Raw genomic sequence first — 12,278 nt, forward strand, 5'->3', positions numbered from 1 at the left:
CCTCACGTGTTTATTTCTGCAAACACGAAGTGAGTCTTTCATGCTGTTCCCTTTCCTGCTTGTTGTCATCTACTTCAAGTCAGATGGGCTCAGCTGATAACACTGTAGAGACTCAATGTCTCTATTTAGCACGATGCCAAGTCTGCATGCCATCAAAGTGAGGAAAATGTACCTGGAGACAACTCTTGCCATGAGTTTTGTGTTAAAAGCAGACTGCCTGCTTTTCTGTGAGCACGACGTGTTCACTGAGATTTCGTATCAGCAATTCTTTAAGTTAACCAGCAAGACAAATAGCACGTGTCTGATGTCTGCCATGTTGAAAGTTATTACGCAGTCTCAGTGCACTCACCTTCCTCCTATCCATGTCAGAACTCGTTTATAGTGAGCAGCACTGGGGGGGCCTGGATAGTGTGTGCATGGGATGCCAGAGCTGGAGAGCAGGTCTTGCTCAGTGCTTCAAGATCCTCCCCGTGTTCCCTGTTCTGGACATAATCAGGATCTATCATCCCCACAGCTGGTAGGAGATTGTGGCTGTATGGGAAGTGCCCCAGGATTTCTGTTTGGTGTTTTGGTTTTATGTTCTGATTCGTGCACTCTGAATAAAAACTGAGAAGAAATAGCATTCCAGCTGCAATCTCAGTGTGATGTACCATCTTTTTAAATTAGAATTTCTAATTGAAGTAGGCAATTGTCAGAATAAGTATTTGCATTGCTCTGCTGTAAGGAGTTGGTGCAGCTCGGGGCTGATGCTGCTGCAGTGCGTGTGGCTGCTTCCAGAGCTCAGCCCTCCTGCTGCTACTGCCATGCTGTGGCAGGCAGAGCACAAGTCGAGTGCTTGTCTGGGTGAGCACACACTCACTTGCAGGTGCCCGTGGTTGTTCACAGGATTTCCTAATGGTGCAACCCCTTTAAACAAGGCTGGTGGTTTGGTGACCCCAAGTACTTCTGAAGCTGCTGTACGAGTTCTAAAAGACAGCCTGTCACTTCACCTCCTGCTCAGCCTAGGTTCTCTTTTTACGTGCTGTCCTTGTCCTGCAGGGCAGCTGGCACCTTGCTGCAGGTGCTTGGCTTCAAGGTTCTTCGTTCTTTGGAGATCTGAACTCTCATAAGGCCAGGCTGCTGCTTCCATGTGAGTTTCGTGTCCTCTCCCTCTTTCTCTTCTCTTCTGACACTGAACTGCACATCAAATTCCTATGCGGTAAGTCAGAATAAGGCAGTACACAGTAATGTTGGTGTAACACGCAGATGTATTTAATTAATTAAGTGAGCAAAATGTTCAAAACTGAGAAATTATGTTGCTGTGTTCCCAACTATGTAGTTTAACAACATTATAGCGTCAATGTTTTTGTGATGGATTGTATTGAAGGAAAATAAACCCAATAGCTGAGACGTAAAATTTACCTCTTCAGGCATGAGCACAAAATGTACCGGGGATGTGATGGCACTGTTCTGGGAAAAGAAATTGTAATTGGTTGAGTAAATGAAGCTGATATCCTTTAAAAATGAATAGAGGAGAAGAGGGCTCCACCCAAATAAAGCTGTTGTGTGTGTTGTTTGGTATGGGGCGCTGGTAATGAAGCCAGACATGACAACAGTTGTGTGCCTCACCAAGGTGGAGTCGGGACCAAAGGATGGGGGTACGTGGTGCGGCCAGGGGACAAAGAATTTGGCTACTTGCTGTGTTTAATGCGGTATTGTTGGCAAGTCTTACAACAAGTGTGCTTCAGGTCGTCTCCTGTAGCCAACAGGTTAGCACGTTTTTGTTGTGTTTAATTTCATACTGTGAGATCCTCAAATGAACTGCCAAAAACCGCTGCGATCTTAATTCTGGTTAGTTTTCTTTACGTTATAAAATAAACCTGCAGCGCACAGATTGAACGCAGCCAGGCCTACTTGTAAAATGACTCTGGCGTGGGGATCCAGGCTGGAATTTCAGACTACTACAAAGAAAAAGCTGTTCTTTCTTTTTTTTTTTTTTTTTTTGTAATACACACACAGAATGGTTATGCTAAAATATCAGATCTTCTGTCTCAGCACTGCTTTACCATGGTCTAGTGTTAATCCAGGTAGTCATGGGCCATGTTTTATGTAATCGGCCACACTTTCACACCACAGACACCCAGGCAAAAGGGAAGCACGTTGATTTAGTGCTCAGTAATCCTTGTTTAATCCCTAATCCTTTGGTTTGCATCACTACGGTGTCTCCTGCAGTAGTCAGCATTCAATCTTCATTCTTGGCAGACTGAATTAAAGGAAAGATTTATTAATTTTTAAGAAGTTGGCTTTGTAGGTGCATCTTAAATAAGCCAAAAATCAAAGCAGTTCAGAAACCAATACTGTCTTAACTATAAAAATCTTTTTCACTCATTATTAGAAATACAGTTAATCTCCTCTTGCTTTATGGCCCATGTACTGATAAGAGAAAGGGTTTGGAACTAATGGATTCATTTGCAGAAAATATTGGGGGGGGTCAGAGATCACCATTCGTTACAGTGGTGATAAATATTCTATGTAATTGCTGAACAAATGTTAGTGTTTGGAATTTATTTTCTATTAGTTTATGGATGCTTGTTGCTTTCTTCCCTCTTGTAGTGCAAAGACGGTGATTCTCAGGAGGAAGCCTTTTGTAATAATCTAGCTGTCATCACCTTCTCTCCTGAACCCTTCAGGCCAGGTACAGGCTAGCCCTATTCCTTTCTGGACAGTGATATTCCAGAGCTAATTCCAGCAACTTAAGTGGGCTCTTCACTCAAACCCTCCTGCTAGCAAGTCAGCTGAAATACTGGCAGATAATCATGCTTGTGTTCCAGTTGCAAGGAGCTTCAGCAATATTTCTCCCCTCTCCTCTGGAAATACTGTACTTTTCTAGATGCTGTCAGATAACTGCATTTTACAGTCTATAAAAACATAGACAGCCCTTCTTGCTGGAAGTTGCTCAGCTTTGGGAAGGTCCAGTCTGCTCCTTAAGCAAATAAATTTAAAAAAAACTGTAATTCAAGTTCAAACTATGGCATTTAGGCTCAGCTGTAAACCAAACCAGTCTAGTCTGGTTGTTCATTTCAAGGAAACTGTAATGTGAAAAAAAAATTAAAATTCTCTTTACTGTTTAAAAAAATTAACAGTGATCTACAGCTCTGAAGTGTCTTGGATAGTGCTTGGGTAAGGCAAAAAGAACTAAGTGTAGGATGGATCTGTTCTTGCAAGTGGATCTGCACGTGTCCTTCCTGAAACTGATGAAACTCTTCACCTCTTCTTCTGCCTGCTAGTAACAATACAGATGCAACTCATGCTCTCATTTTCAATTTGTATTTGCATGACTGAGTTTAATTTTACATCTGTCTAGTCAGATAAATATATAACCCCTAGCAAAAGGCAGTTATTTCAATGCAGGGGCACATAGTGTATGTTCCAAAAGACCTGTTAGTAAGTCTTTGTGCCCCTTGTGAATCTCCGTAGTTAATTTAGACCAGCCTTGACAGCAAGTGGCATTTTCTGAGGGAAGAATATACTCAAAAGTTTGTAACAGTGCCTGTGAGCTAACAGCACTTCAAATTAATGCATGCATTTGTTCTGGAGTGGGTGGGTGGGTGCTGCCTCTGTGCCAGTATTTGCATCACGTTATTTACTACTGTGGCTGTGGCTTCATTACAGTAACACTGCATACTGCTTTGAGACCTGGGTCTGGAACACGTGAGGCTAGAGTGGTTTTCTTCTCTACAGGGAGCAGGTTTGGCCATTCTTATTTCCTGCAGCAGCCAGTTGAAGTATGTATTACTTGAGGGTGTTTTATCCAAATGCCTCTTGAATACCCATGCTGGGCTCCAGCATGGAGCAGTCCAGTGCCTGTTGTGCCAGGCATCCCGAGGCAGCACTCTGGCACAAGCACGGTGCAAAATGATGGGAGCAGCTCTTCCTGTACCTCGGGCAGCAGCAGGTGTGAAGAGGTGATTTTTTGTCACAGGGTGCCTGGAGTCCGTGCATGAGAAGATGCAGAGCTGTCTTGTCACCTTCCAGGACAGTGCCCAGCCACCAGCCTGACAGCAGTGCCAGGGCACTGACCTTCATCTCTCACATCTCTCACAGCTTGCTGATAAGAAAAGGTGCTGTGATTGTACAGCATAGGGCAGATGGGGATTTGGCTTTTGCAGCTTATTAAAAATTTGAGTGATTGATTTATAATCTTAAGTGGAGACTAAAACCTGAGTGGTTACACCTGGGCTATGTCCTTTCAAAAACTGATTGTGAAATTGTTCTCATACAGCAGAACTCCGTGAACTTCTGTTTACAGAGTACACGTGAAAAGGAAGAGATGGCAGTCTCAGGGGGGTTCTTCTAGCAGCAGGTCTGTGCAGAAGGACTCTGTCCTCCTGGCCTGGAGACTCGTGTATGGCACAGGCAACTCCTCCTTTGTGTGGGAGGTGGGTGATGTGTGGAGATAGAGCCATTATCATCTATGCAACCGTGTCTGATAGATGTAATGAACACCAGCACCACCCTCTGACTCAGGATCACTCAAAATTAGGATTTGCCTTTTTATTGCAGTGTGATCATCTGCGCAGCTGCCTAGGAGTAAAGAAACACTCAAAGAAATGAATTATTACAGGTGTTGTCACACTCCAAAAGGTGCGAGACCAAATTTTCTTTAGAAAAGCTGGTAGAACAGGGTGCTGTTTCTGTGAGAGCAAGAACATCAGGCTTTTATTTTGGGAACCTCTTGATGTTGCTGTTCACTACAGTTCTGGTGACATTTTCTCTGCTATTAACCTTGTAACAAGGTAGAAAAACATTTACAGTAAAATAGCAATAGTGAACTGCATGAACACTTCTGTCCGTAAAGCTGTTTTCATAGTCTTTAGGACATCCCTTTTAAAATTACATCCTCAACAAGCTGGCATCAGCTGAGTGCTTCAGTGGGACAGCTGCAATTGTGTGACCTCAAATGTACCAACGTAGGACAGTCTGTTCACAGATATTTTCTTGGTGTAGTCAAAGAATGCTAATGCTTCACCATTCAAAAAAACCCTCCTTTGTGAAAGAATTTCAGCTTCTGTGACCATGGAGATGACAAGTTAATGGATCCATCTGCACTGTGTGGGTAAGGATTTATCCATGAAATTCCCCTAAATGTTAATGTGAGTTGTGTAGCTGAATCCCAGACTTGCCATGCTGAAACTTACCCTAACTCTCCAAGGAGAAGGTGCTAATTGGATTGCTGAGTTTAAATCCTTCAGCTAGTCAGTCCATGGAAAGGATTTAGCACTGGCTCTGCAAAAGGCTTTACATAGCTTTGCAGTGCAGTGCAGGGGAAGGTTATTTTTCCCCTTTTCTTCTTGTGATTAATTGTGAGACTTGAGGTGATGGGAGACATAATGAAATTCATAAATGCCAAAGGCCGTCCCAAGTCACATTCCTGGCTGTTGGTTTAAGTTAGAAACTGACAGAAGTGCGAACAAATCAAGGCTGCTCTGATAGCCTTTCACTTACAGGGAAGAAAAAGTAACTGACAATGAAAAACCACTGGAGGCGGTTTAATGGGTGTAAGTTCTCACAGAAGAGTGGTATTTTTACACTGATACAGATTCTTAGATACACGAGTGACTTACGAACAGAGACGTTCTGCTCCCACAGAAGTCTGAGAGATTCCAGTTCTTTTTCAAGAAATTGGCCCAAGGTATGTTAGCAATATGCCAAAGAAAAAGCTGTTGCAAAACCTGCAGCAGAACTCAAAGCGACTTGTCCTCTGTCTTTGTTCATTGTTCATGACTGGCCTTGCTCCGCTTGTTGTAAATTTTAGAAGTCAACTCCCCTCCATGGGAGACAGAACTTTCCACATGAACAAGCAGCATAAAATTTTAATCTAGCAATTTCCAGGGACTCACCTCCGCCTGGAAAAACATTCCACTACTTCACCAGATCCAGGTTTGAAGTTCTGTGTAAGGAATGGCTTCATCGATCCTACTTCCAATGCATGACAGTGCAAACGGATCACGTCTGAGTATATATTGACCAGATACTTATGCGGTGATCCTTTGCACCAGCTGCCAGCAGTCTGTCACTGGGGCTTTTGTGGTCTGAGAAGGACACAGAGTGGACAGTTGCGGTGTGGTAGTCAAGCACTGCTAAGGGCTTCAGTTTTTTCCAGCCAAAGATCCTGATGCGATGATCCCACCCTGCCGTTGCTAAAATCTTCTTGTCTGGGCGGATGGTGATATCAGATATGCCAGCATTGACAAGTCTGTGCGTCTTCTGAGCCTGTGTGAGAAAGTCATAGATGAGCTTTAATTGTTTAAGGCAAGCAGAAGAAAATTAGAACCTTCTGGGATTTAGAAGGTAGACTAATCACCCAGTACACAGACTGGCATCACACAGATGCTTTTCATCACGTGGCAGATAATGCATTAATGAGAACAATTAACTTAACTTGACCTTAACTATCTCCAGCACCATTCCCTGAATGTTCCTTGTATGTTTTTAATTTGTATTGCATTTAAAGCTGTTTATATTTGGTCACAAGTGAAGCTCTGGCTCAAGGGTCTGAGACTGAGAATCGGACTGCGCAGCTTTGCCCTTCCTGCTATTCTTTCATGAGTGGCAATGTTCAGAGCTCTGGCCAAACATCTTCCTCTCTCTTGCAATATTCCCATGCTGAGATTCTGAACTGTCACTTAAACTACCCACTACTTATTTCTGCTACTCACTAACCCCTCACAAAAGCCCCTACTGCTATAAGCTGTAGTAGTATTTACCAGATTCTTGAGAAAGGAATGCTTCCAGGAGTTACGTTACAGGGTCAGGAAAGCTGTAGTTCTAGTGCCTCTTCCCAAGGGACTTATTTACAGCAAATTCCAAGAAGAGAATTACAAACAAGTTATTGATTTCTACCTTGAAGCCTTTTGTTTTTGCTTGCAGACTACTGCAGCACAAGGTTCTGAGGGGCACAATTAAGTTGGAAGGTATTAAACTTCGTTCTTGACTCACTGGGCACAGCCCTTGAAAAGAAAAGCTTGCTTCACCATCACGAACTTCCCCTGAAACACCAGAAAAACCCCACGTAATACAATTGTGCTGTTCTCACCTCAGATAACTTACATTAGTCAGCAGTCTGTCCCTGAAACACAGGCAGCATGTGTTGAAATAGCCTAGCTTTGTCACAGTGGGGAAGACACCTTTTTAGTGTGTGCTGAGCTCGACTTGTGGTTGTCTGTAAGCACAACTAGAGATTACATTTGGAAATGACACACTCATGCTGCTGTCTTCTTAAGACCAAGTGTGTAACATCCATCTCTTGAAGCAAAGCTTAAAATAATGCAATGCACGTTATCTACTGTTTTCAGGAAAAGGGACTGAAAAGCACATTTTTGTCTGAGTAACTTCCCTACATGATGAACATTCCATGATGTTACAGGACTGTAGTACAGGATAACAGCATGTATTAATTTCAGGTTGTGTTAACTGTAACACTGAATTCAGAACACTGAAACTCCAGCCACACTCACGAGAGTTGCTTTCAGATGCAACTCAAGACATACTGGCATTCTCCAGGAACAAAGCTGGAAGCAGTTACTTCTCAACCACGTAACAACTGCCTGGCTCAAACAGCAAGACATGCACACTCACTGGGAGAAAGACCAAATGAAATGTGATGTGCTTCTTGCCTTCTCCATGCAGTCCTCTCTCTAAACGACTTGGCAAATGTGTCTTCAACCGCTTCACAACAAGGGACAGCAAGTTTTGCTAAGCCTGTTCAGTAGCAGAAGGCTGCATGTGGGCCTCCTTGCAGCGCTGCTACTGCAAAACTTGTGCTTTTTGCTGAGAGGTTTTTGCTGAGAGGTAACTTCCAAACTCCCCAGTTGCAGTAATATCTCAGCTTCAGTGGGATTTTCGTTGCCATATGTATACTGGAAGGGGAGGAGCTGTTACATCACCAGCTTGGCAGCTGGAAGTAAGATGGGTCTTACTCTGTAACTGGGATTATTAGCTAATGGCTATAGCCAGTCCTGGGTGTGGTGCTTCCCATCATTACTGTCAATTATGTAGGTAAGATCCATACAGCAAAATCAGGACGACTGGGTGAAATTGCATGTCAGCAGCACGCTACAACTTGAAAATGAAGCCTATAATGGAGATGCCTTTTGGCTATGGAACATGAGGGAACAGTGGGCATTTGTGCATGATTTGCAAATACAGGAGGTGAGAGAGGAAAAACAAAGAACAACTTGCTCAAGGTTTTTTGCAGCCAGGTGAAATCCTGTTGCCAGGATGTGGCTATACCATCAGTAACAGGCAAATACTGTAGCCAAATACATACCAACGTTGTTTCCTAATCAGAAAGCTAATTTAGAATTAAGAAAACAAAGCCACAAACAGGTGAGCTACTTCCAGCCAGTCATGACAAGGACACTTGTATCTACTAGCAGATTCATGAAGAAATTTTGACGTGCTGAGACCAACAGATACCCACCTCTCCTTTCCTCAACACTTGCCATCTACAATTTTTCTTCCTAAAATTAGCCTCTCCTACACCCAAATTATGTTTTTAAGGCCTGTTTTTTAAAAAGTAGCAAATACAGCAGCAACTTCAGCTTTAACATTTGAGGGAAAAACCTCAGTAATCCAACCAACAGAACTTGCATGCTTACCTTCATTACAGCTTTTACAGAATTTCCTTTCTTGCCACATAAATAGTAGAGTGCTTCTTTGATGACTGGATTTTAGTTCTGCTTCGTTTATTCACCTGTAGAAGCTGTTTACCTCCTGCTTTCCATCACAAATGTAACCACTTAATTATACTATCTCAGCCAAATCAGAAGGCTCATAACCAATCCAGTCAGTTGCTGACAGAGATGATTTCAGCAATTTTCTTGTACAAGACAATGCACCACTTTCCCCATGGCGATAAATGATGAAGTACCTTCATCATCTATTCACTGACACACTGGAACACTGCCACTTAAAATAGAGCTGAAGTACCATCATTGCATCATTATTTCTCCAACAGCAGATAGCTATGCACCACGTTTACTTATTAAAACCTTTTAGAATAAAAATAATGTGCCACTGAGTGGCTTTCCACCATCTACCATTACCTCAGGTAACTGGAATGCCAAAAAAGAAAAGTCCCCATCTGGTTTTTATTATTAATGTAATAGCAGAGAAAAAAATCCACAAGCTATGCCCTTGACAGTCTATAGTGCTCACATGAAAGATGCACTTTATTGGGGAATTCACACCACGCACGAAGCATCAAAACATTACTTATGGGTTACAACATTTGGCCTTTAAATTTCTCCTGAGAAAAATGGCCATCTCAGCGTGATGCTCTGAAGGTGTAACTGACCGTGAGCGCTCTGTGGAAAACAACTGGAATATTTCAGGTGAACAACTTGTCATTTTTCCCCGAGTCCTACCCTGCATTACAATTAACTCATAAGTATAATGTGCTGTGAAGAGCAGGATTTTCTTTGAATGCCATGCTGTAATTAATATGAAGGAATGACTTCCTTTCCAACAGCAAGTATCTGAATCTTAAAGAAACCAGTCATGGTGTCAGATTCCTAGAAAACTAGTCTCAATACCAAGTCTCTTACTGACACTTACCTACTCATTTTCCTTCAGCTTCCCTGAGCAATGGACTCCAGGTGTGGGTTGTGGGGGCAAATGTGACAAAACCCAATTATGACAGCTGTGCATCAGACTTGTTAAACTCTTTTTAATCACATACACTTGCAACTGCATTGCTTCTTATTCAGAATCTAGAGTGCCTCTCCTATTCGGTGGCTAACTGCATATTAAAGTTGGCTTTCTCCTCAGCACTTGGTGAGCTCTGTGTCCTGCAAACTTCACCTCAGTTGGCTGTATCTGTAAAGCATGTACTGAAATGCTAGTGCCATGCTGATCCGTAAGTGCCAGTTCTGTGGTCATCAGATCGTAGCTCTTCACTGCGTCCCCAAATGATGTCACTGCCAAATGCCCAGGGAATTGCTTTTCTTCTTATAACTGTTCAGAAAACGGCACTGACTCATCACGCTACCTAACAAAATCTCTACAACAGCTGCAAGCTGTAAGAGCAGTTGTTTTCTAACATGAATCCATACACCCAATTGTTCTAAAGAGATATACAGGGCCGCACAGAGGCAATGTGTGTTCAGGGAACAACTGTCTTATCAACAACTTGAAAAAATAAAGCACTCAGCAGTAGAGGGGCAATGGATGGGCCATTTTCACTTTCAAGAGCCTCTATTTACACAATTTATTTCCACACCTAGTTAAAACCTCCTTAACCCCTTGGAAATGTTGGAACACTTGCTTAAGCTGTCTAGATTAAGCAATATTTATTGCCATTCACTAGCAGAGGCTGAACTGGTGGCGATTACGAGACTTACCCCTAAACCTGCCACTCCAGGTATGTATAGCTCAGACATAAACCTGCATAAACCAACATAAACTTATTCTTTCCCTGTCTCCAGCTAGTGTGCTAGAAGTGCAAAGGAAAGCTAACTGCCTACACCTCACGTCCTCTCAGCCAGGCTGTGCCTGTTCTTTCAGTTTGTCAGGTATCTCATGCAATATTCTGTCTTTCTCCACAGCAAAAGGAAAACTCTATCCATTCAAGCAGAACCTCTGGAAAAGCAATCCTTTGTTTCTCATTTTTGTAAGTCATTTATAATGTTTGAGACGTTCTGAGAGCTGGATACTACTAATGTGATAAATGAAGACATGGAGGCAATGGTTTGAGAAATGCTAGGCCTGCACGCCTGTTGCAACTTCGGTAAAACCAGAAACATGTGAGAGAACTTTTTTTTTTTTTTTTTTTTAAATCCTCACCATCCTTTGTTAAGTCTAGTCACATAGCACAAGCATTCTAACCAGTCTGTGATTAATTAGCTAGAGGTCTGCAACAACTCTTCTCCATGACTAAATAATTTTTTAGTCTATCAAACTGTTAGTGCAAAGTGGGATAAATGACACTGGAGGGCCAGCGGCACTGACCTGCAGGTTCTGTTGCTCATTGAGGCTCCAGATGCTAAGCACCTTTTCGGATGAGCCCGAGATCCCTTTGGCCCTCTCTGAGTCAAAGTCAAGGCTCATCACCGGCTCCTGGTGGCAAATAAGTTGGCTCAACACTTTTCCTGTTGACAAATTCCAAAGGAGCACTGATCCATCTTCGTAGCCAGCCAGAAGTGATGGTTGTGAGCCACAGCTGCCCTGACCAAGAGAAAAATAAAACTGTTTGAAAAGTGAGCAGTCTGTTTGTGAAATTATCACCTCCAACTAGGTTTTAGATCAAGCATCAAGAAAATAAATGAAAATGCTGACAGGTGTAATAGTGAAGAGTTTAGAAGTTTAACTGTCAGTGCTACCAGGAAGGACACATCTCTGTGTTTCCACCACTTCTACTAACAGCATTACCAACCAACTGCTGACAAGCACTCAGCTTCCGTATCAACATATAACATTTTATACTCGACGTATGTAGTAGATATCTAATGCATGCATGTATATATACACACATAGAAGATTACTGAAAGTCCAATTTACAACCCTGTACATCACTTGCAAAAAGACTGCCTGAAGTTTCTGAAGCTTTAACTCATGGCCTAAAGTTCATTGCAATTCTTAGAAAAATAAGAAATAAAAAAATAGAGCAACAGACTTAGCAACAAGCTGTGCAGAACCATGTGGGCACTGAAAGAAGTGCCACGTGCCAGGGCAGCTGCACGCTGCCAAAGCAGGGGTGCACACATGGACTGCTTACTTACGTGCACTGCAGTGCATAAAGATGAACACCAAACCTCTTCAGGGATCTCTGGGTGAGTCACCAAGGGGTTAACAGGCGCCCGAGTCCCACTGTAACCAACTGAAGGCTATTTTGATTAATGATGTCACAGGCCAAAGGGCACGGCACCCTGGGCAGACACCTAATTTATTTAAGCCTCTGAAATAACTCAAAGAGGGGAACATTACTGGATTACATGTCACAGTTAAGGAAAATATTCATCATCGCTCCAGCCAAAGACTAATGACCCTGTAAGCACTAACTGGCTATGTGAGTGAAGATGCAAATCCCGAATGAAAAGCAACTAAATAACAAGCATCTGTTGGCAGTTATTTATTTAAAAGGAGAGGGACGACCCACCAAAATAGACATTGGGATTATGACCACCTCCTGCAGGGACACCGCAACCTACAAAATGCATCCAATAGCTCATTCAGTTATTTCCAAACCTGGCCTGATCCTATGGGATTCCGTTGTTTAGTATTGGAAACAAACTCGAGTT

General features: G+C 42.7%; 1 protein-coding gene across 10 annotated transcripts in view; it reads right to left on the reverse strand.

Moving 5' to 3' along the window:
- Positions 1-5,512: 5,512 nt before the first annotated feature.
- Positions 5,513-12,278, reverse strand: part of GNB1L (G protein subunit beta 1 like) — a 35,438-nt gene continuing 28,672 nt past the window's right edge. For 6 of the 10 annotated variants that reach the window (XM_085238498.1, XM_085238496.1, XM_085238494.1 and 3 more), the window contains 2 exons: positions 10,990-11,226; positions 5,513-6,252 (listed from right to left, as the gene is read on the reverse strand). In XM_085238498.1, coding sequence (XP_085094624.1) covers positions 5,986-6,252; positions 10,990-11,226 — 504 coding nt within the window. In that variant the 3' untranslated portion in view covers positions 5,513-5,985. Of the gene's footprint in view, positions 6,253-6,882; positions 7,029-7,089; positions 7,202-10,989; positions 11,227-12,278 lie in introns of those variants that run through there. The other 4 variants (XM_085238499.1, XM_085238501.1, XR_014887005.1 and 1 more) reach the window with 3 other exon arrangements.

This window comes from Meleagris gallopavo, chromosome 17 (genome assembly GCF_905368555.1).
Source record: "Meleagris gallopavo chromosome 17, MGAL_WU_HG_1.1, whole genome shotgun sequence".
NCBI classification, from domain to species: domain Eukaryota; kingdom Metazoa; phylum Chordata; class Aves; order Galliformes; family Phasianidae; genus Meleagris; species Meleagris gallopavo.